Here is a 25920-nt window from a genome sequence, read left to right as displayed (position 1 = left end):
GACAAAAGCCTTGCAAAATGACTGTTATTTGTAACTTTGCTGCTAAAAACATTGAGAGATAACTCAGTTATTTAAGATCTATTTGAGGCTCTCTTGAATCTTACATATCTGTGTGATTGTCTTTGAACCTAGTGCTTTTATTATTCTAAGGTTAAGAAACTGTGACTAGTTAAGTAACATTTGCATAGTTAAGAATGTTTTTTAAGTTCTTTGATGTTTGTTTTGTAGTCAATTCCATGTAAGAAGTATAAAAACCAAGCTTTGAATATACTCCATCAGATTGAAGTCCTCCCGAGCCCATGCTTTGTATATATCTCTTTCTTTTCCTTTCATCCGCACGCCTCATTTCGAAGCCAGCTTGATGCGGGATAGCTGTTCTAATCCCCCGCAGGAGCCTATATTAATGATGGTGGGCTAACCTTGGTCACCCTTGTGTGGGCTTGACCTCCCTGGACACTGGTGTCTGCTTGCTCTGGATGGCTGATAACACTTAGGGAGAATAACCCTTGACCTACTTCTGTTGACCTTCAAGTGTATAGTCATTCACCACATGTAGCAAGCAGCTAAGTTAGGCATATATTTGGGGGAGATGAGAAATTGCTCTGTTTCCCACATTGTATGTTGAAGGGTACATTTTTCTTAGGTTAAATGTTCTGGTATGGTTGGTTGGAGGCCAAGTGATGGAATTGGTCCATTTACTGTTTTTCTTCTAAAATTTTATTTTTTAATAAGTGAACATGTATTCATAGTACAAAATTCAAAAAATGCAAAATGAATATATGATCAAATGTCTCCCTCTCTTTTCTCTTTAATCAGAAATTGCCTTGGAGGTTCTCCCCAGGAGCAACCACTTTTATTACTTTAAAAAGAGCACTGCTTTTGTCTATGTCTGGATTTCCTAGTTTGACTGTATGTAGCACAAATACCACAGTTAGATGAAATTACAGAACAGAGATTTATTTACCCATGGTTCTAGAGGCTAAAATTCCAAACCAGGTTCTAAGTTGGTTCCTTGACTTGTAGATGATCTTAAATATATTTTTATCTATGAGTCTTAATCTGCTCTTTGTATAATTCAGAAGTGACTAGATTTATAACTCCCCTTTACTTGCAAGGGGGGCCCCAGTGGTGTAGTGATTATGCATTAGGCTTTAAACCACTAGAGTCTCCGAGGGAGAAAGATGAGGCAGCCTGTTCCTAGGCTTCCAACACATTTTGTCTAAATAAATCATTTTCTTGTGGGCTCTTAGAGCTCTTAAACCAACCCATACAGCAATTGTATCAAGGACATTTGTTGCCATCATCATTTCCCAAACATTTTCTGTCTACTTGAGCTCTTGGTATCAATTAGATTCTCTTTTTCTCCTCCCTCCCACCCTCATGAAACCTTGATAATTTATAAATTATTTTTATTTTAATATTTTACTCTGTTGTTGGTATAAGGGGGTATGGGGTGTTGTATGTTGATCATTACGATCTGTTCCCCTTTTTCTCCCTTCTCCCCCAGTCTTGCTCCTACCCTCATGGTATCACTACTGGCAATATTGGTCCTGAGGGGTTTATGTGTCCTGGATTCTGTGAGAGCTCTTAGCTGTAGCAGTGTACATACTCTGGTCTAGCCAGATTTGTAAGGTAGACTTGGGGTCATGTTAGTGGGGAGGGAGGAAACATTAAAGAATTAGAGGAATGTTGTGTATTTCTAGTCCCTTCCTTGTGATCCTCTGTGAGGGCATGTCCCATTATCTACAGATGGTCTTTGGGTCTCCATTCCAACTCCCTTTGTTCAAAGTGGTAGGTTGATTTGGGTCTTCTGATTCCTGATACCTGATCCCATCGATACCTTGTGCTCATAAGGGTTGGTGTGCTTCTTCCATGTGGATTTTGTTGCTTCCCTGATAGATGACTGCTTATTTAACTTCAGGCCTTTGAGACCCCAGACACTATATTTTGTAATAGCTGGGCACCATCAGCTCTCTTCACCATGTTAACTTATGAACCCATTTTGTCTTCAGCGATCGTGTTGAGAAGGTGAGCATCACAGAATGCCAGGTTATTAGAACAAAGTGTTCTTGCCTAACACATATTTTGAAGGACACAAATTAATTCAGAAGAGTCTCTGTGTATTTGGATTTTTTATTCCTCTAAGCTGATAACGTGATGGTATAGTGACTGACTCAAAATGTTTTGTGATCTTTTCTTAGATACATCAAATTAAAGAATGGCTTGCAGGCACTTTTGATTTCAGACCTAAGTAACATGGAAGGTAAAACAGGAGATGCAACAGATGATGAAGAGGAAGATGAAGAAGAAGAAGGAGAAGAAGATGATGATGAAGATGAAGATTCTGGAGCTGAAATAGAAGATGACGAAGAGGGTTTTGATGATGAAGATGAGTTTGATGATGACAATGAACATGATGATGATGATGATGATCTTGTTACTGAGGATAATGAATTGGAAGAATTAGAAGACAGAGCAGAAGCTAGAAAGAAAACGACTGAAAAACAGGTGTGGGTCATGTCCACTATATCTTTTTCTGATTTTGGAATTAATTTGGGATAAATTCTATACTCATGCTTTATATCTTAATGACAAAAAGGATGCACCTTTTGATCTTAAGTAACAGATCAATTAAAACCATTTTCTCTGATTATAAAAGTAATAAAATGCTTATTAAAGAAGCTAATAGAAAGTAAAGAAAAAAATATGAAAATCACTTATAATTCCATTTCTCAGAGGTAATCACAGATAATATCTAAATTTATGTGCATTTTTACATATTAATATGTTTTAAAAACAAAGTCATGGAGAAAGTTTAAAGAGGGAGGTGAGGAACTTCATGATTCTTAGCCAAGAACACAGTGCTATGCCTGAAGATACTGGAAAAAAGAATAATGTTACTGTAGAATCCTCCCCTGTCCTAGGGTACTTTTTATGTAGGTAAACAATTGTGATTTACTCTTCAAATGGGAGAGCAACAAAGGCCTGGGCAGACTAATAGAGCAAATTGGAAGCACAGAAATAGAAGGGGGAATTGATCTTAGTCTGACATATAATAGCAATCAATGAATAGTTAAATAGGGCTTGATATTGGGAATTTCTCTATTTAGAAGTATTTTGAAGAATGCCTCTTTTGCAGTTCAGAACATCTATATTAGAAGACAATATTTTGGAAGACAGTGCAGTGGAACTTAGGAGCATATATTTATTAAAGCTAGTATTTTCAATGTTGATATTACATTCAACATGTATAGTCTTCACTATATATAGAGCTATGCATGTAGGACTTAACATTTCAGATGGCATATATGATTTAAAAATTCAGATTATTAAGACTAAAGTTTAGATCTCATGGATTACACTTTAAAGTAGTCAATGCTAGGATATAGGGATGTGCAAACAATGTAATTGTTTTAAAATAAATCTCTTGATGTCATTATTCTTGGAAAATATTTTTATGGAAAATTGTGCCACATTTTTTATTCAGCTGTTGGAGGGTTTAAATCAGCTTTATAAGAAGCTAATTATCCGGTGCTACTCATATTATATATGTATAGGTTTTTGTATAGGTTGATTGGCCAAGTGATTTTAGTTTAGCAAGCAAAAGTCACAGAATAGAAAGTACACATACAGACAATGAGGAGATTTGAATTTGAATTCTGTGCTTATCTTTCTAAATGATATCTTCTCATTTTTTCACTTCTAAAACAAGAGGATTAGTTATTTAATTTTTGAGGTCTATTATACTAATTGTATTATAACTTTTAACCTAATATTTCCTATTAGCTTCTGTATCTATCTTTCAATCTATTAATAATTTCTTTTCATCTGTAAGTTAACTTTTTCTAGGCTTTGGAATTAATTCTATCTCCTGCTAACTAAGAAGCAAGGTTGTAGGATTAAACATTTCATTGGCAGTATAAGATTTTAAAATTGTTTTGACAGATGTTTTTGGCTAACACAATAAAACACTTAAAATTTATATTGTAATTTGTATCTCTCATGAACCTTTTGAAGCCCCTTCACACACTGAGTTTTCTTTGTACTAATTTTTATATGCCTAGGTTGTTAAAAATCTGGAACTTTATCTCTTCCATAAAGCAGCAAGGTCGATTCTAGTGACCATTAAGATAAAAACAAGCAAAAAAAAAATAGGCGTTGTTGCCGCTTTTCTTTCAGAAAACTCATTATTATATCTTTCCTTATAAACTATTGATAGCGAATTTTGTGGATCAATTTAGAAAGGAAAGGTGGAACCTAAAGTAGAATAAGAGGAGATCAAATTGTTGTGATTCAGAAGCAGTGGGCACATTAGTGAAAAGTCGGGTACATTAGTAAAGAGTCATGATTTTAACATTAGAAAACAGTTTTTACACATTGACTAAGGAATCACCTGGAAAAAGTACATTAGTCTAAATAGGAGATGGCTTTAGAGTGGTATCAGAGTCCTTGGGTTGAGTTAATGTGTTTGCTGCTAACTGAAAAATTGGTGATTCAAGACCATGTAGACCTTGCTACAAAGAAGTTGCTCACTAGGTCTACTCTGAGACATATGTGATTACTGTGAGTCACAAATGACATGTCATCATGTCAGTTGGGTGGCAGCTGTTTGGGATTTTTTTCTTCTAAGAATGGTACAGGTTTTTTGCAGTGATTTTGTGATTTAATTTTTTGTTTTGAAAAATGTAGACCTTGTGTAATGTAAATATGAGAATTAGCAAAGGAAATGAGAAGAAAACAATTTTGATGAGTTTCTGGGAGTCATTTAACTAAAGACATAAACTAATTTCTAAGCTATCTGTTTAATCCTCCTCCATTGCCCTGCTCCTGATAGGAAGTTGTTCTTGATCACAAAAACATGATGAAAAAGCCAGATTGAAATTTAAATACGGTATATATGACTTGTTCAGGGCTTTCTTAATTTCCAAGTATGAATTTCTTGGGTAGAAAATTCTCAAGTATAAACTTCTCAAGTATGAATTTCTTGGGTAGAAAATTCTCAAGTATGAATTTCTTTTCTAGCCATTGCAGAGCCTGTTTTTGCTGTGGTCAAAGCTGACTGATATACTCTGGTTTAAGTCAACTTATACAAAAATGTCTTCAACCCTGCTGGTCGAGACAAGAAAACTTAATGGGGTAGTTGGAGCTGAAAGCAGGTTAGGCAACTATTAAAAACATCACAGAACAGGTTAGACTGTGGTTTGAAGAAGTGAATATTTCTCTTGTTTTAAATGAGTTTATGGACCCAAGTCTTCAAGACATGGTCTATTTAAGTGAGGCTGTTTGGTTCTTCTAAAGACATTTTTTCATTTTCTGACACATGGTTAGACGTTCTTAAATACTTGCTCCTTTTTAAAAGTTATTTTCCTACGAGTGTAACCATTTACCTAAACAATCTGTTTCATTAAATCTGTTAGTCCTTTAAAATTACATTTATAAAATTGGAAAAAATAATTCAACTTCTTATGCTGAAAGATCCAAATTGACTTTTTTCCCCTTCCTGTCACGTGCCTTTTGATTTACATTGGCGTAATGGTATGTCCTAATCATTTTAAGTGTACAGCTTGGAGCAGCGCTTGCCCATTTGTTTTATTGTACTTAAAACTGATTTTTACCAAGATATTGGAGGACTATCTATTGATAAGTACTGTATGCTTTATATTATATCATCAGTAAGAAGTGAAGAACTAAAAAGCCTCTTTAGAATTTAGTTTTTTAATAGCTAAAGATTTTCTTTTCTAACCATTAATTTATTATTACCTTTGTTCGATAATTTCCTTGAAATGTTACTTTACTCTTTAATTAAACAATAAACATTTCTGAATAACATGTTGAGAGATTTCTCTTCTGGTAACTAAGTTACTTAACACAGAATTTTTAATTGCTTTGAGACTTTCAGAGATAATCTTGTTACTTCTTCAGATTTCCTCAATCTGCTAATCTTGCTAATCTAGGGAACAAACTTGATTCAGACTCCGAAGTGCTGACAGAAAATGATAGTTGGGTGGGCTCCCCAAGTCTGCCTTCCCCTTTTTGCTTTCTCTTTCTGCTTTTTCCATTAGGTCTGCACCTGTTCAGAATTTGGCAGGATGGCAAGAGGAGGAGCAGCAGGGTGAAACTGACACAGTTCTGGTGAGTTTCACTTTGCTGCTCCTCCTGATTCTCAGGGAAAGATTTTTGTTAGTTTCTGTTGGAAATCATCCATCTCTAAACAGATCCTAAAATGAATGAGATGCCAATATTAGTCCTTTAGAACTGATTCATTGTATGTGTTCTACTTACTCCAGTCCGCAGCTGCACTTTGTGTTGGAGTTGGGAGTTTTGCTGATCCGGATGACCTGCCAGGGCTGGCACACTTTTTGGAGCACAGTAAGATCTTTGTAAAATGTCATACCCAAGATTGTTTTCCCCCTCAAATTTGGGTACATTGATTTCAAGGATAGGTAATTGATTGGTAGAGGTATGGTACATTTACCAAGAGGGCTAAGAAAAAAACCTTTCATTTATGATTATCATAGTTGAAAACTTTAAAACTCTTGAGTATTTGCATTAAGTGAGGATTAGTATGAAGCCATTTAGAAAACAAAACAAAATTTGAAACCCTCAGTTTAATTACTGTATAAACCCTACTGCCTCAGAGAAACAGAGTAGAATTGCTCCATAGAGCTTCTGAGACTGTAAATGTGTACAGGAATAGCCATCCCCAACTTTCTCTTGCAGAGCAGTTGGTGGATTCAAACTATGGGCCTGTGGTTAGCTACCCAGTGCTTAACTCAAGGCACCAACAGGGCTCCTTCAATTTAATTACAAATATACCTGAATAAAACTTGTGTAGTGTAATACAGCTAAAATATTTCAATTTATATTTGTTTTTCTGAATTTTGTATTCATTTTTGATTGTTGTTGGTTTATTCTGTTTTAAAGTTTTATTGTCACATAATCCATATAATATACTTCAGTAGTTCAACCATAGTGTATTCCATTTTTATAAGGTACTTGAGGGTTAAGCTTTTTACCTTCTATGCTTTATAATAGCAATTTAATCTGAATATATGCCTGTTTACATTTTAATCTTTTTACAAATAAGTTTTATGTTTATTTGCCTTTTCATATCTCCTTTTACTGGTTTTTAAAAGTAATATGTGAGCATTATAAAAAACTCTCCATATAGAAACTTAATGAAGTAAGTATTCTTCACGATCTTTTTTTCCCCTTCATGATCTTATAAGGAAACAAAACCACTGTTAATGTGTTAGTCTGTTTCCTTTCAGCACTTGAACATTTTTGAGAAAGTTCATACTTATTAATAAAATATCATGGTGTCTTGTGTCTTTGACTTTGTGTTCTTTCCACTTAGTGGTATTCATGGGTAGTTTGAAATACCCCGATGAGAATGGGTTTGATGCCTTCCTGAAGAAACATGGTGGTAGTGACAATGCCTCAACTGATTGTGAACGTACAGTTTTCCAGTTTGATGTCCAGAGGAAGTATTTCAAAGAAGCCTTGGATAGGTAACGAATTCAAAATTAATTTCTTATTTTTTAAAAATCATTGGGGTCTTGTACAACTTATCACAGTCGATACATCCATCCATTGTGCCAAGCACATTTGTACATTTGTTGCCCTCATCATTCTCAAAACATTTGCTTTCTACTTTAGCCCTTGGTATCAGCTTCTCATTGTTTCTCCTCCCTCCCTGCTCTCCTCCCTCATGAACCCTTGATAATTTATAAATTATTATTATTTTGTCATATCTTACACTGTTTGATGCCTACCTTCACCTACTTCTAGGGAGGGGGTTATATGTAGATCCTTGTAATCAGTTCCCCCTTTCTACCCCACCTTCCCTCCATCCTCTTGGTATCCCCACTCACCAATGGTCCTGAAGGGTTCATCTGTCCTGGATTCCCTGTGTTGCCAGTTCCTCTCTGTACCAGTGGACATCCTCTAAGTCTAGCCAGATTTGTAAGGTAGAATTGGGATCATGATAGTGTGGGGGAGGACGCATTTAAGAACTAGAGGAAAGTTGTATATTTCAGTTTTGCTACACTGCACCCTGACTGGCTTGTTTCCTCCCTGCAACCCTTTTGTAAGGGGATGTTCAGTTGCCTACAGGTGGGCTTTGAGTCTCCACTCTGCACTCCCCCTCATTCACAATGATAAGATTTTTTGTTCTTTGATGTCTGATACCTGATCCCTTCAACATCTCGTGATCACACAGGCTGGTGTGCTTCTTCCATGTGGGCTTTGTTGCTTCTGAGCTACATGGCCGATTGCTTACCTTCAAGCCTGTAAGACCCCAGACACTTTATCTTTTGATAGCTGCGTACCATCAGCTTTCTTCACCACATTTGCTTATGCACCCGCTTTGTCATCAGTGATTGTATCGGGAAGGTGAGCATCACAGAATGCCAGTTTAATAGAACAAAGTTCTTGCATTGAGGAAGAACTGGAGTGGAGGCACAATGTCCATCTGCTACCTGAATACTAAACCTATAAATATATACACATAGATCTATCGTCATATATAAATATGTTTATATATGTACATGCCTTTATTTAGACTTCTGCCTTTTGCCTCCTAGTTCTTTCCTTTATTTCCTTTTACTTTCCTCTTGCTTCACTATTGTGCTCAGCCTTCATTTGGGTTTCAGTAATTCCTCTTGGTTACATTGCCCTTGATCAAGTTCTACCAGGCCCCTTAAACCCTTCTTGCCACTTATTTTGGATCACTTATTGTTGCCTTGTCCCTGGGTTTGTTAACTTCATATCCCCCACCTCCCCCTCTCCAATGTCCCCTCGGAACCGTTGGTCCCGTTTTCTCCTCCAGATTGTTTATTCCACCTATTCTTATCTAGATAGACATGCAAAGTGTATTTTAATTCTCTAGTATAACTTACAGATAAAAATCTTGGATGTATTGTTTGTTTTTAAATCATTTTATTGGCTCGTACATCTCATCACAATTCATACATCTATTGTGTCAAGAACATTTATACATTTGTGCTATGACTTTTCTTTTTAAGGAATACTAATACATAAAGGAAAGAGCAAACTATTAAAATACTTTTGTTCTAGTTTTACTTAATTATATAATAAATCATTGAGTTGTGAAAATCTATTCTCTGTGGACTCCCTTTTGGAGTTATTTTTTTCCTAATTTAGTAGAAAATGTGGAAAACAGAAGCAAAATAGTAAGATTACTACTAACTTTACAATCAAGAGATAACCTTGGTTACTGTTTTGCTACATCAAAGGAAAACAAAAAAAACCATACTCTCAAGTCGATTCTGACTCATAGCACCCCATAGGATAGAATAGAATTGCCCCATATAGTTTTCTGGGAAGCAGAGCCACATCTGTCTCCCATAGAACCTCAGGTGGGCTCCAGCCACCGATCACTGTCACTTCATTTTGTAATATTCAAAACAAAATAAAATGCATTGCCTTCAATTACGATTTTGACTCCTGCAACCCTATAGAACAGATAACTCTCCCATACGAGTTTCTAAGATGGTAGATATTTTGAGAAGCAGATTCTCCTTCAGAGTGTTCTTGGGTTCCAGTTAGTGAATGTTTGGTTAGCAGCTGAGTACATTAACTACTGTACCATCCTGGTTTTTTGGGTATGTAGCCACCTATATCTCTTTAATGTAATCATGATATTTTTAGTATATTTTGGAGCCAGTGTTTTTAGAAAGGTACCATAGCTTCAAATTGTCCATGGAAAAGTTCCCATATCTTTTTAGTCTTTCCACAACTTTTTGAAGCTTCCTCATAGAGCATTTTCTCATATCATTATGTAACTATTAAAAACTTAAAAATGACTATTAAAATATTTTAAATTATTGTATCTATATTATATGAGGTGCCCTGGTGGTGTAGTGGTTACGAGTTGGGCTCTAATCTACAAGGTTGGCAGTTTGAAACTACCAGCTACTGCTTGAGAGAATGACAGGTTTTTCTACTCCTTTAAACAGTTACAATCTCATAAACTCACAGGGGGATCACTATGAGTTAGCATTGACTTGATGGCAGTGAGTGTGGAGTGAATTACCACAGACTTATCACAAGTTTGCAGAACATAGTGTACACTGGGGGAAAAAGAAAGGAATGACTTTATACTGCATTCTATATGATTGTAAGATTGGAATATAAAACGAATTCTTGAGTTTGATCATCATAATATAAGTTTCTTAAGCACGGGAATTTTGTCTCTATAGCATTGAGAATTTGGTAGGTACTCAAATTAATATAATTTCTTTGTAGCAAAATTAGTATAAAATCACAAGACAAAATCACCAAAACATTTTTTAAGGCACAACAAAAATCTAATTTCTTACAGAAATTAATTGCCTCTTCCTTTAAAAGATGATTAATTAATTTTACTCTGAGAAATCTTTTGGATGAGTTCCTATAAATTGAAAGGGTGTGCTATTTATCTTTTTTTCCCCCAGAGATTATCATATATTATGTTTTTTTTCGATTAACATTACAGAACAACAATCAGTTTCATATACCCACTGAGAATTGTAGCCTAGTTGGCACATAAAATTATTTTTGTCACATACTACCCTGAAATATTTTATTTCTACTTTAGAAAAAATATTCAAGATGGATCCATTTTCTATTAAGTTAATATATACAACAAACTTTAAATTCATATATTAAATAAATAAGATAACTAAAATTAACTATCTTCTTGAATATAACAAATTAGAGTCCATAAAAATGAATAAGGACATAGAGAAGTGAAAATTTTGAATTCACCTGTGCTATGAGAAATTTGTTGTAATTTCCTTCATTGGAAACTAACATTAAATAAACTTTAAAGTATTCCCATATAAAATTGGTAAGAAATATATGCTCACAGTTAAGAAAAAAACACATAATTTCTTATCTTGAATTGATTGATTTTGTGTTTGTAAAAATTTTTCTTTTGCTACTCTGGAAGCTATAGTTAGCATTTCTAGAATTAGAAAAAGTGATCATTTCCTTGTTAAACCCCTCAAGTAAGATTCAGACTCAAGTTCTGGGTCTGCAAATTGTTGTTTCATAATATCAAGGCTTCTTTTTGACATGTCTTTTTCTTTTTAATGTTTTATATAATTAAAAAATAGATTATTCTAATGTTACTTACACTATTTTTTATTAAAGATAATTTTATTGGGGCTCTTACAACTCTTACTACAATCCATATATCAATTGTATCAGACATATTTGTACATAATATTGTCATTTTTTTCTAGACATTTACTTTCTATTGAGCCCTTGGTATCAGCTTCTCCTTTTTCCCTCCCTCCCCTTTGGCATTACTTTTAATGGAATAAATTTTCATGGGTTTTTGAACCTCCACATTCCCACTTTTCATGCTAAAACATCACAGAACCTCATTAAAATTGGCACACCTGTACTGATAATATTATTTATAAGAAACATGGCAGTTTTTCTTCATCAGTTATTCTATGAGTGTGTTCAATCAACTATTTTATAGCTTTGTGGATTGTATGCTTAGGGATATATTTGATGCTAGTTTATGCAATTAAACCTTTTAATTTCAAAATACCAAACAAGTACAGAGACAAAACCAGTGAAAGCAATGAAAATGAAGCTTCACATTATCTTTAGAAGATCAGGAATACTAAGAAGGGAGAAATTAGCTACATAACTATACAGATCATAGCGTGTGCGCTTTCATTTTTTAGTTCTTAACTGCCTCTTGTGTAGGTACCTTTCAATGGTTTCCACTAATAACTGTGTGCCAGAGTAGAGTAGAACTTCCCCAGAGTTTTGTTGGAACTTTCCCGTGGAACTACTGAGTGGGTTTGAACTGCCACTCTGTCAGTTAGCTTAACTATTATACGACTGGTCTTTATATGTGTGCACTAATTTTAAGCAGTAGCCATGTTGAATTCTTAAAACATTAAGGGAAACATTTGAGGAACTTTTAGGGCTATATCCACATATAAAGAAGGCAAAACGCCTCCTCCAAAAACCTAACATATTATTGGAATAGGAAAAGAACATGAATATGCAGTTCATATAAAAATGCTACTTAAACTGATGAAATACAGAGTACAGTGCATTACTGTTTTTCAACTCTCAGGTACAAATACTTTGATTATTATTAAATGTGTTAGGAAAGGTGTGAAGAAGGTGGTACTCATATACTTTAGGGGGGTTTGTAAATTGATATAAAGATTTATGTCTCTGAATCTCAGAGACTGTCACTGTTTACTGGAGTAGAAAGTCCTAACTTTTTTCTCAGGAGCAGCTGGTGGTTTTGAACTGCAGACCTTGTGGTTAGTAGCCCTACTTGTAACCACTAAGTCACCAGGTCTCCTTTTTTTATAAATAACTATGTTTTAAAGGATAAAATGAGCAACATTAATGGGATACTCGTTGGTATTAGAATAGCAGGAAGCCTTTAAAAATCTCGTTGTAAGTAAGTTTAGAAATTTATCTAAACAAAAACAGGATTTTATGTGTTTAATTTCTGTTGAAAAAAAGAATGATGCTTTCTTTGAAAGCATGACCATGCCAATTCTCTGATACTAAATCACTGGCATAATAGCATCTGCTTTCTAAGCTGTTCTTATGCCAGAATGCAGAAATGACACTGCTCAGGGACAGAGCTCAGCATTAGACAAATTAAAATTTTAATTTAATAAAAATTTTGAATTTTGATGTAGTGAAAGCTGCTATAACATCAGGAAAACTAAAAATTGAGCTAATACACACAATAGGAAAATAGGTCTGCCAATTCAGGGAGAGAAAATAGTCAGAAAAATTGCCAAGGATATGAAAAGACATTTCAGATGAAAGAAATAAAAATGATGATTTAAAAAAATACTCATAATTAAATGAAAATGAAAAATTCATTACATTAAAAAAATAGGAAAATAGGTCTGCCAATTCAGGGAGAGAAAATAGTCAGAAAAATTGCCAAGGATATGAAAAGACATTTCAGATGAAAGAAATAAAAATGATGATTTAAAAAAAATACTCATAATTAAATGAAAATGAAAAATTCATTACATTGAAAAATCATTTTATTAGGGGCTCATATAACTCTTACCACAATCCATACATACATCAATCGTGTAAAGCACATCTGTATATTCATTGCCTAAGTTCATTATATTTGTCGATTTGCCAAAGTTAAACTTTTTCTTGAAGAAGTTTGATGGAAAAAATATGTGTGTGTTTTTCTTTTCTTTTTGGCCACATATACCTGAGATTGTCATTCTCTTGAAATAGCAATAAAATTACTACCTGACAAAATTTTTTATTACGTAGTATATGTTTTCTCTTTGTGTTTTCCCTGATGACATGAACACCACATACATTGAATTGTTTTTGAGATCATGAACAATAATATAGGATGTCTGCAAGATTAGTCTTACTTTCTGTTGATTACTTACCCTAGAAATCATTGGAAAAAGATGGTCTGCATGTGCCTGTTAGATGTCATTAGCTGCCTTGTGGATGTTGTGTATTTGATCCTTATGTGACGAGTTTTGAGAATTAAATAAAAACAGTTACTATACTATTTATTCACGATTATTCATTTAATCATTACAATAATCACTTGCATAAAAGCCGACTCTGAATGACTACCTAGTAGCTCCAAAACCAAATTGTCATTCATTTGGTTCCAATTCATAGCAACCCTTTAGGACAGAGTAGAACTGCTCTTTTGTGGATTTCCAAGACTGTAAATCGTTATGGAAGCAACCTTCTGTGTAATGGTTGTTGAGCTTGAACTGCTGATCTTGTTGTTAGCAGCCTAATGAGCCACTCACCAGGTCACTGTATATCATCAGGACTCCATTTACCTTGCAGCTAGTTGTTACTTCATATCAAGCAGAAGTTAAACATTATTGGTAGTTTACTGGCTAGTCAATATCTGATTCATGACAGATATAATATGTGCACAGCAAAAGTATTCCATAGAGTTTTCAAGGCTGTGACTTTTAAGACAAAGCTCAGCATGTCTGTCTTCTGAGGCTTTTGGGGGTGGTTTTGGACTGTCAGCATTCTGGCTAATAGTTGAGTGCTGCTCATTTGTGTCACTTAGGGACATCTCTTTGAGAGTACCTCATATGCTAGTATTTTAGTTCACTTGGGGGCCCTGTCTAGCCATTGCAATGGATATTAGAACCTAGAGATAAATTATAAAACATTTAGGCAGCACAATTATAATGAAATGTACAAAGACCTAGAGTTAGAAAACCAAAAAGGAAGAACATGCTTAGCATATCTTAAACTGAAAGTACCAAAGAAAAAATCCAAGCCTTGGGTTGCAATATTGAAAGTTGCAGAAAGCATAAAAGGAAATGGAAGGAATGCACAGTCACTGTACCAAAATGAACTAGGCGACATCCAACCATTTCAGAGTTAGCATATAAGCAAGTGTCAATGTTATTAAGGGAAGAAGCCCAAGCTTCAAAAAGTATTCATCAAAAACAAGGTTACCAATTGAAATGATTCAACAAGCTGATGAAGCACTGGAAGTACTCACTTGTTTATGCCAAGCAATTTGGAAGACAGCTACCTGGTTGAGTGGAAGAGACCCATTATTTTTACCCATTCCAAAGAAAGGTGACCCAGTTGAATGTGTGAATTATAGACAGTATCATTAATACATATGCAAGTTTTTAAAATATTGCTGACATCAGATGGATCTTGGCCGAAAGCAGAGAATACCAGAAATATGTTAATATGTTTCATTGATTATGCAAAGGCATTTGACTGTGTAGATCAAAACGAACTATGGATAACTTTGAGAAAAATGGGCATTTCAGAACATTTCATTGTGCTTAAGTGTAATCTACACGTGGATCAAGAGTCAGTTGTGTGAACAGAACAGGGAATACTGCATGGTTTAAAATCAGGAAAGGAAAGATGTGCATCATGGTTGTATTCTCTCACCACACTTATTCAATATGTATGTTGAGCAGATCATCAGAGAGGCTTCATTGTGTTAAGAAGAATATGGCATCATGATGGGAGGAAGGTTTATTAACAATCAGCAATATACAGATAACGCAATCGTGCTTGCTGAAAATGACAAGGACTTGAAGCATCTGCTAATGAAGGATTGCTGTCTTCAGTGTGGATTACAATTCAATATAAATAAAACCAAAGTCCTCACAACTGGATCAATAGGTAACATTATAATAAACTGAGAATAAAGTCAGGAATTTAATTTTGCTTGGATTCACAATCAGTGCTCATGGAAGCAGCATTTGAGATCAAGTGATGCATTGTATTGGGTAAATCTGCATAAGATCGCTTACTGTGTTAAAAAGCAAGGTTACTTTGAGGACTAAGATATATCTGACTCAAGCCATGGTAATTTCCGTTGCCTCATATGTATGTGAAAGTTGGACAGTAAATAAAGAAGACTGAAGAAAATTGATGCACTGCCGTGCTGTTAAATAATATTGAAAGTACCATGGATTGCAAAATGAATAAAAATCTGCCCTGGAAGTACAGCCAAGAGTATTCCTTATAGGCAATGATGGTGAGACTTTGTCTCACATACTTTGGACATAGTATCAGGAAAGATCAGTCCCTGGGGAAGGCCATCATACTTGGTAAAGTGGAAGGGCAGCAAAAAAGAGAAAGACTCATGATGAGATGGATTGACACAGTGTGTTCAACAGTGCCCTCAAGAACAATTGTGAGGTTTGCACATGACTGGGCAGTGTGTCTTTATGTGGTATATAAGTTCACTTTGAGTTGGAACCTACTTGATAACATTTCTATAAATGAGTAATCTGATTATGTGATATGCATCTCAATCTATGTAAATTTTATAACATTGCTCAGAAAATATAGCTGTAGCCATAAATTTAAAGACTAATAGCTGTAACATTTTGATAGCTTAAATGTTTATTTACATTAAAAAACTTTTGAAATAACAATGTATAAGTTACCAAGGGCACATGAGGGAGAGGGAAGCAGGGAGGGAGGGGAAAAAAAAAGAGGACCTGATGCAAAGGGCTTAAGTAGAGAGCAAATGCTTTGAGAATGATTGGGGCAGGGAATGTGCAGATGTGCTTTATACAATTGATGTATGTATATGTATGGATTGTGATAAGAGTTGTGTGAGCCCCTAATGTTTAAAAAAAATAAAAAGCTTTTGACTTAAGTATAAAGCATTGATACATAAACGGTATATAAACAGTATATAACATTAAAACTGCATGGGGGCTTGGGATTAGGAAAAAGTATATGGACAGGCTCCTTAAGAAGCTCTTTTTTTCCCCTGGATTGGACTGATCCTGATGCTGTTGAGGCATTTTCTCTTCATTTTTCAGCTCTTTAATGCTTTATTTGGAGATTTTTATATTATCCATCCAGGAAGCCTTTAAGTCTAGAGTGTTAATTTGGTTGTTAGTTTATTTGTTTGGGTTTCTTTCTTTCATTTCCTTCTACTCAGCACCATCAATGTGGATGGAGCTTCTCCCCAAAGCCTTCCTGAAGCTTCTGACTCTAGAGACTCCACCAATAACTATGATTTTTGAGAGCTGAAGAAAATTATACAACCTTGCAGATGTCATCTGCTGAGGCACCTACTCAGAGACTGCCATCTCTTCTCTTCCTTCCTCCATGGGCCTGCTTCTTCAGGATAGCCCAGATCCTTCACCAGTCCCAGAGTACAACTGAAGAGAAGAGCCCAGTGAAGAAGGAAAGTAAGGGCAAGAAACAGAAGGTCTGAACTATGTTCTTTTATACCCAGCTGTGTATACTCAAAGGCCAATTTCAGAAACAGATGTTCTTCAGCCTCCGGCAGATAAAAGAACTTTCCAAAGTTCTGAATCTTAGCTACAAACAAGTTAAGTCCTGAGAATGAAATGTAAAAGATGGCAGAAAACTACCACCTGGTCAAAGAATGACCATGATGTGACTCAGAAGGTCTCTTCAACTACAGAATACCTAGATCTCTGTACTTCCCACCACCAAGGATGCTTGCTTTCTGGAAACCTTCTAATGTGGAGCAATCAGAGCTGGAATGACCAGAGTTGGAATAGTTAGGCTTGGAGCAACCAGACCTAGAATAGCAGCCAGGTGTGGAATAGCCATACGTGGTGCACTCAAGCCTGGGATAACCAATGCTGGAACAGTGTGTCCTGGAACAAACCTGTTTCAGAACTGTGGAAAGGAATTCCTGCTCTCCAGTTCCTGTCACCTGGAAGCTGTAAAAACTTTAGATTTCTTTTTAAAATGAGTCCATAAGCATACAGTCTGAAGATGTGTGAAGGTAGACATATAGTTCAATGTCAATCTGGAGAGTAACTACATTACTTCCTTTTTTGTAGGACTTCTCTCATAACTCTGCCCTGATAGCCTGGCTTTCCTTGTTCCTATTGTATGAGCTGATGGGTGGAGATTGTGGGTACAATTTAACCTCCCTGACGGTAATCCTGAGTGTGGCTTGGGGTAAATGTTAACTGTCAGAAGTGGTAACCCCGAGCCACACTCGGGATTACACTGCAGAGAAGTCCCTTAACCAAAGTTTAAATCACGGCCTCCTGACAGTTTACCTCGGTTGCTCTGGACAGCAAGATAAAACATGTCCCTGCCTATAAATAACTATATATAATACTACCTTGAATATCTTAACGGCGACCCATAGGATGGAGTAGAAACCTATGATTTCTAATCTTCACACAAGCAGTCGCCCTCACAGTGACTGGTGGCTTCTAAATGTTGACATTATATTAGCAGGCAGGCAGGCAGATAGATATTTTAACCACTTAACCACCGGACATTTATACTTAGGCTTTTTTTTTTTAATTAAAAGATCATTATTTTTTTATTGGGGGCTCTTCCAGCTATTACAACAAACCATACATCAATTTTATCAAACATATTTGTACATATGTTGCCATAATTATTTTCTGAACATTTACTTCTATTTGAGCCCTTGGTATCAGCTCCTGTAGGCTTTTTTTAAAAAATCTTGAACTTAATAAAAAATTTTAATTATAAAAAATAGATGTTGATTGATTAGAGGCTTTTACTGAACAGAAAAAGAAATCTCAGGGTTTTTTGTTTTGTTTTTTTCAGGTGGGCCCAATTCTTCATCCATCCACTAATGATCAGAGATGCAATTGACCGGGAAGTTGAAGCTGTTGATAGTGGTAAGAGAAATGCTTTATGTTTTCCCATAACTTTTAATTTTATTGAACTTCATTAACAGATTTACCATTCTTTCTTACTCCAAACTATTTGTTTATATCTTAAAGGATTGGATTGGACTATATGGGCCATGTTTATTGTTGAAGTCATTGTCTAATTTATGAAACCATTAAATGTAATGGAAGTCACTCAAAAGAATGATAGATTATAGTTTTCTAATTTTTTTAGGGTTCTACCATAATGTCTAATTTTTGGGGAGACATTATTCTTTAAACTATACTAGGTGTCAGAACTTTTTGTTCATTTATACTTTTTTGGTAGAAGAGAGATTTTCTCCGAGACTCTCTTTTTTCTTTTTAATCATTTCATTGGGGGCTCATACAGCTTATCGCAATCCATACATACATCCATGGTGTAAAGCGCATTTGTACATTTGTTGCCATCATCTTTCTCAAATGCTTTCTGCTTGATCCCTTGGTATCAGTTCATTTTTCCCCCTCCCTCTACTCCCTCCCTCATGAACCCTGGATAATTTATAAATTATTATTTTGTCATATCTTACACTATCCGATGTCTCCCTTCACCCACTTTTCTGTTGTCCACCCCCCAGGGAGGAGGTTATATGTAGATCCTTGAGATTGGTTCCCCCTTCCCACCCCACCCTCCATCCACCCTCGGTATCGCCAGTCTCAGCACTGGTTATGAAGGGTTCATCAGTCCTGGTTTCCCTGTGTTTCCAGTTCCTATCTGTACCAGTGTACATCCTCTGGTCTATCCAGATTTGTAAGGTAGAATGGGATCATGATGGTGGTGGAGGGGCACGGGTAAGCATTTAGAAACTAGAGGAAAGTTGTATGTTTCATCATTGCTACACTGCACCCCGACTGACTCATCTCCTCCCTGTGACCCTTCAGTTGCCTACAGATGGATCTTGGGTCCCCAATTTGTACTCCCCCTCATTCACAATGATTTGCTTTTTTGTTCTTTGATGTCTGATACCTCATCCCTTCAACACCTCGTGATCACACAGGCTGGTGTGCTTCTTCCATGTGGGCTTTGTTGCTTCTGAACTAGATGGCCGCTTGCTTACCTTCAAGCCTTTTAAGGCCCCAGATACTATATCTTTTGATAGCCAGGCATTATCAACTTTATTCACCATATTTGCTTGTGCACCCACTTTGTTTTCAGCAATCATGTTGGGAAGGTGAGCATCATGGAATGCCAGTTTAATACAACAAAGTGTTCTTACATTGAGGGAGTACTCAAGTGAGTGGAGGCCCAATGTCCATCTGCTACCTATTTCCTCATCCTCATATATAAATATATTTACATGCCTTTATTTAGACTTCTATAAATGCCCTTTGCCTTCTAGTTCTTTACTCTTATTTCTTTTTACTTTCCTCTCGTCCCACTATCATGTTCAGCCTTCATTTCGGTTTCATTACCCTTGGTCACATCCTACCATCCTCCTACACCCTCCTCACCACCAATTTGGGTCACTTGTTTCCTTGTCCCTGGGTTTATTAACACCACTTCCTTTCCTTCCACCTCCCCCTCTGCCATGTGTCACCCCGGAACCATTGGTCCCGTTGTTTTTTCCTCCAGATTGTTCATCCAACCTATCGTATTTAGACAGACCCGGAGACTTTCTTTTAAGTACCATCTTGATATTTTATAGCTTATTCTTTGTTACTTGTATGTATTGGTACTGTGTGGCTTGAATTTTGGTATTTTTTAAAATAGTTGTGGTAAAGGTTAAATGAAGAAACTAAACCCCTGCAGCTAAATGGATATATTGGATGGTGTAAGATATGCCCCCCAATCTATATATATAATAATAATAATATTTAATATAATAATAAAGGTTGGGGGGGCTAGCGTGAGGGTGAGAGGGGGGATAAAGGGGAGCTGATATCAAAGAGTTCAAGAAGAAAGAACATGTTTTGAAACTGATGATGGTAGCAATTGTACAATTATGCTTGATCTAATTGAATTATGAACTGTTACACCTGTAAGAGCTCCTAATAAAATGATTTATAAAAGAAAAGAAACTAAACACATGACCAGAAAATGCGTTTAATCTTATTTTGTGGCTGTTTCCTTTTTCTTTGGGATAGAAAAAATGATGATCATAAGGAAAAATGGTGTACATTACTGATGAGGCTTCATTTAGAGCTATATTACTAATATTCTCTAATTAGAGAATCCCAATATGTAATATTACTGTAGGTTGACCTGGCTTGCCTTATTTTAATATTAGATACATGCCATACTTTATGTGCTGGTGGTGGGGATTTCACTTTATATAGAGCAGACTTTTGACATTCAAATCGAGGCAAAATACTTGTGTTTATTCCTCCTTTTGTACTGTTTCTCTTCTTGACTAGATCAGTTGCCTCATACTAAATGATGTATTTATATTCACTAAGTTATAGATAGCTAGAAAAAGCAGCAGGAATTCAACAGATCTGTGTTGTACTTAGAAAATTGTTACTGTCTTTGGGCCTTAATTTATTGTAAATGTATTTGTTAAAGGCAATAAGGTGATTTTAGACTTTTCCTAACTATTAGTTCCTTGAAGTCAAGGACTATGCTTTCTTAAAAGAAAAACCCAAAACAATGGCCATAACTTTGTGAGCTGACCTCTTGCTTTGACATTAACTGGTCAAGTATATCCCTTTGGAAGCCACCATTTTTTTTGTTGTTGGTGGAAGGCACCCTTAACAAGTATATTACTGGGAGAACTTGTCTATAACCCATTCACTGATTGCTTTGTTTGGAGTAAACCCATAAATACATGAATAAGATCCTCAGTAGCAAGACTTTTTTATCTTAATACAATGTTGTATATCAATCACTATTGATCTTAAGAAAAGGAACTCTGTAACCTTTAAGTAGTAACCCAGTTCATTCCTTAGCCTTTGGTAACCTCTAATCTACTGGACATTTTATATAAGGATCATATGATATTTGTCCTTTTGTGCCTGGTACATTTTGTTTAATATGTCTTTAAGATTCATTCATGTTGTAATATATCAGAACTAAACTCCATTTTTTGATGGGCTGTATAGTATTTCATTGTATATGTGTACTGTAGTTTGTTTATTCATTGATCTGTTACTGGATGCTTGGGTTGTTAGTCCCTTTGGCTTTGGGATTAGTGCTGCAATATGCATTGTTGTATCTATGTCTATTTGCATTACTGGTTTCAATTCTCTTGGGTACTACTTGCCTAGGAGGGGAATTGTTGGGTCATGTGGCAGTTCTGTGTTTAGCTTTTTTAGGAACTGCCAAATTTTTGCACAGCTGCAGAGCTTTTGTTTTAACTGTCATTTTATTATCAACATAGTTGGCTTTGGAGGAAATTTAACAAAGTATATAACAAAGTTCCCAATTTAAAGAATTTGCTTTAACATAGTATTAACACTTTTATAATTAAGTCTTGGACATAGCAACTTAAAGCTGACATCTTTAGATATTAACTACTTTGTTTCATTTGAAAGATAGGCGGAAACCCCTAGAAGGTGAGTTTTCCTTCCCAAAGATATATAATGTGTTAAATCATACAGTCAGCTACTTAGATCAAATTCTCCATTTTAGCCTTATGATATTTTTCACCAAGTTAACTTTTATTATTTTCTTGCTTTACATCCCATAAACTTGAATTTCTAGGTAATAAAGCAGATGCTAAATTTCATTTTATTAATACTGTTCCTTTAAAATTGACAGAATATCAACTAGCCCGACCTTCTGATGCAAACAGAAAAGAAATGTTGTTTGGAAGTCTTGCTAGACCTGGACATCCTATGGGGAAATTTTTTTGGGGTAAGATGCTATAAAAATGATCCTGTTGTCATGTTTTCTAGCTAGGAAGATTGAGAATTAAAAAAAATTGATTAAAGAATTGAAAAACAAAGCAAAGTAGTTAGCTAGGTTTTAACTTTTTAAAAAATTATTATTACAAGATCATTTTATTGGGGACTCTTACAACTCTTGTTACAATCCACACATCGATTGCATCAAGTGTGTTTGTACATATGTTGCCTTCATTCTTTTCTACACATTTAGCTTTCTATCAAGCCCTTGGTATCAGCTCCTTTTTTTTATCTCCCTCCCCTTCCCACCCTTATAACCACTTGATAGTTTATAAATTATTATTATTTTCATTTCTCACACTGACCATGATCTCCCTTCCCCCATGTTTTCTGTTGTTCTTTCCTCTGGAGAGGGGTGTATAGTTATGTGTCGATCATTGCGATCAGTTCCCCCTTTCGCTCTTCCTCCTCCCTCCTTCCCCCTACCCTATCCCACTCTATTCCTGGTTTTAATCCCTTAATAGATCTTCAAATAGATAGCCTGCCTATATTAGGTTCAATTAGCATTGGGTTCTTAAATAGCAAAAATAGCACCTAGGGCAGGGCTCCTCAGACTTTGTAAACAGGGGGCCAGTTCACTGTCCCTCAGACTCGTTGGACTATAGTTTAAAAAAAAAACTATGAACAAATTCCTATGAACACTGCACATATATTATTTTGAAGTAAAATTAAAAAACAACAGGGCAAAAATACCCAGTGGCACGAATAAGTGTCCTCTGCGGTCCACAGTTTGAGGACCCCTGACCTAGGATGTGGTGGGTTAATGCTTTTAAGGCTCTAGCTATATTCTAACACAATGTTAATTATCTCATTTGATTATCAACAGCTTTATGAGAAATAGACTCCATTATTATATGCACTAGAGATAAACAGGTTTACAGAAGCTATGTAAGTTGCTTAAATCACACAGATAGTAAGTGGTAAATGTGGGATTTAAACCTCTGATGCTCTTATTATGGAGCATTTGTATTTATCAACAAAGATGTAGCAATGATTTCTCTAATAGTTTTTATCTATGACCTAATTTTTATTTGCTTAACTGATAGCTCTATTATTATTATGACTTTTTATTAAGAATTATTTAAGCTGCCATTGAATCAATTTTGACTCATAGTGACCTTATAGGATACAACTGCCCCTGTGGGTTTCTGAGATTGTAATGATTCTTTCCCCAAAATTAATTTAAAAAAATTTTATAAATCATTTTATTGGGGCTCATACAACTCTTATCACAATCCATACATACGTCAATTGAGTAAAGCACCCTTATACATTCATTGCCCTTATTTATCTCAAAATTCACCTTCCACATGGGTTCCTGGAATCTGTTCATTTTCCTTTTTTCCCTCCCCCTCCCTCACCGCTCCCCCCTCCCTCATGAACCCTTAATAATTTATAAATTATTATTTTATCTTATCTTACAAAGCCCGGCGTCTCCCTTTACCCACTTTCCTGTTGCCCATTCCCCCAGAGAGGATGTTATATGTAGATCCCTGAGATCGGTCCCCCTTTCTACACCCCTTTCCCTCCTGGTATCGCCACTCTCTCTGTTGGCCCTGAGGGGTTCATCTGTCTTAGATCCCTGTGTTTCCAGATCCCAACTGTACCGCTGTGCATCCTCTGGTCTAACTAGGTTTGCGAGGTAGAATTGGGATCACGATAATTGGGGGGAGGGAGCGTTTAAGAACTTGAGGAAGGTTTTGAGTTTCATTGTTGCTACACTGAACCCTGAGTGACTCAACTTCTCCCCACTATCCCTCTGCAAGGGATGTCCAGTTGTCTACAGATGGGCATTGGGTCCCCATCATGCAACCACCTCATTCACGGTGATGAGATTTTTTTTTCCCCTTGCCTTTGTTGCTCGAAACCTGGTCTCCTCGGCCCTTCATGATCACACATGTTGGTGTGCTGCTTCCATGTGGGCTTTGTTGCTTCTGGGCTAGATGACTGCTTCTTTCAAGCTTTTAAGTCCCCAGATGCTGTATTTCTCAATAGCCGGGCACCATAAGCCTTCTTCACCACACTTACTTGAGACTTGTTTGGAGGTTCTAGCAGGGGAGCGCAGCTATTCATTTATCCTTGACCGAAGGACGGTCTTCCTTCTTATCGGGGAAGGTCGTCCTCTTCAACCGAGCGCGCAGCTTCGGGAGGGACGCACATGGAGCGGTGAGGGAGGAAGGGGACACCCGCCTAGCCAGCCAGATATCCGAATCAACCCTGGCGATCAATGGGGTGACAGATGTCGCAGCCAGATCGCCCTCACATCCGCACCACACTTACTTATGCACACATTCGTCTTCAGCGTTTATGTGGGGAAGGTGATCACACAGTGATGGTTTTTGTTCTTTGGTGTCTGCTCCCTGATCCCTTCAATGCCTCATGTTCACTTAGGCTTGTGTGCTTCTTCCATGTGGGCTTTGTTGCTTCTGAGCTAGATTGTCGCTTGTTTGCCTACGAGCCTTTAAGACCCCAGATGCGATATCTTTTTGATAGCCAGGCACCATCAGCTTTATTCACCACATTTGCTTATGCACACGTCTGTCTTCAGTGATCATGTTGGGAAGGTATCATGGAATGACGGTTTAGCTGTACAAGGTGCTATTGTATTGAGGGAGTGTTCGTGGGGAGGCCCAATGTCCACCTGCTACCCTACTACTGAACCTATAAATATATGCACATAGGTTTATTTCCCCCATAACCATAAATATATTTACATATGTACATGTCTGTATTTAGGCTTCTTTGTATGCCCTTAGCCTCCTACTCCTTTCCTCTATTTCCTTACTCTTTCCTCCTGTCCCACTTGTCAGGGGAAGCCAGTCCCTAACACATCATTACGGGTCGGGTAGGCGCAATTGTACAGCGATAATAAGTAAAGATCATAGTAAAGTTACAGAGAGCATGAGAGATAGAAGTGAAGTATTGAAATAAATGGAGTCAGACACGATTCATGGTAGCATGCTCACCTCAGCCCCGCTTGATGGTCCACGTGGAGGGAGAGAGCTCTCTTTAATGCTAGCCCCGGCTTTTTATATTCTCCAGGGATGTACAATCCCCCTAATTACAGGTGAGTACATACTTCACAGGGAGGGGTTGTGCCATTGGTAATATCGTAATGAGAGGGGGTGGTCTAGGGACATACATGCAATACATGTGATAAGATGGGTGGATAACTTAACTTTGGATGTCACAGAGTCAATTTGGCCTGTTTCCTGACTCAGCTGATAGAGATCATTATTGGTAGGGTGAGAACGCTTGGTCGCAGGCCTCATAGAGGAATAGTTTATTGTCCCCAGTAGCAGGGAGTGAGGCCTGCCATATAGTCTGGTGACTAACTGTGCTTGGGGAGGATGTCTGTAAGTGTCTGACCTCCCCCCACACCCACTACCATGTATTGCCTTCATTCTGGTTTCAGTAATTCCTCTGTTACCTAGCACTTGGTCACTCCCTACCAATCCTCCTAGCCCCTCCCTCCACTGGTTTTGAACCACTCGTCGTTCCCTTGTCCCTGGGTTGGCCAATACCTCCTCCCTTCCCCTACTTCCTACACTCTCATGTCCCTCCAGGACTGTTGTTCCCACTGTTTTCTTCTCACATTGTTTGTCCAGCCTATCTTATCTAGGTGGACCTGCAGATATAGTAATATGTGCAAAAAAATGCAGATGGCTTTGACAGCACCCAAGTGGCACATAAGAACATGGCGTCGAAAGCAACACTGACACGCTGACAAACAAAAAAGCCACTGACATACAAAATTTAAAAGAAGAGAAAAATACAAAGCAAAAAGACAGCAAAAAAAAAAACAGAACAAAACCCAGAACAAAAACCTGTTAGCAGTTCGAGGTCTGTTTGTTGACCTTCAGGGGTTTTCCAGACGAGTCTGATGGGGTGC

At 36.6% G+C, this 25920-nt stretch overlaps 1 protein-coding gene and 1 pseudogene across 2 annotated transcripts in view; both read left to right on the top strand.

Annotated features, from left to right (window-relative positions):
* Nucleotides 1-25920, top strand: part of NRDC (nardilysin convertase) — an 80661-nt gene that overhangs the window by 10318 nt on the left and 44423 nt on the right. The window contains exons 2-8 of one of the 2 annotated variants that reach the window (XM_075555866.1): nucleotides 2202-2508; nucleotides 5023-5156; nucleotides 6063-6132; nucleotides 6288-6369; nucleotides 7358-7511; nucleotides 18082-18155; nucleotides 21883-21978. In XM_075555866.1, coding sequence (XP_075411981.1) covers nucleotides 2202-2508; nucleotides 5023-5156; nucleotides 6063-6132; nucleotides 6288-6369; nucleotides 7358-7511; nucleotides 18082-18155; nucleotides 21883-21978 — 917 coding nt within the window. The remainder of the gene's footprint in view (nucleotides 1-2201; nucleotides 2509-5022; nucleotides 5157-6062; nucleotides 6133-6287; nucleotides 6370-7357; nucleotides 7512-18081; nucleotides 18156-21882; nucleotides 21979-25920) is intronic. The other variant, XM_075555871.1, reaches the window with a different exon arrangement.
* Nucleotides 15006-17239, top strand: LOC142428953 (homeobox protein NANOG-like; annotated as a pseudogene).

The sequence above is a fragment of the Tenrec ecaudatus genome, chromosome 1 (assembly GCF_050624435.1).
Source record: "Tenrec ecaudatus isolate mTenEca1 chromosome 1, mTenEca1.hap1, whole genome shotgun sequence".
Taxonomy (NCBI): Eukaryota; Metazoa; Chordata; class Mammalia; order Afrosoricida; family Tenrecidae; genus Tenrec; species Tenrec ecaudatus.
Note: the sequence above shows the minus strand (reverse complement) of the source record. Positions and strands in the feature narration are given on the sequence as shown.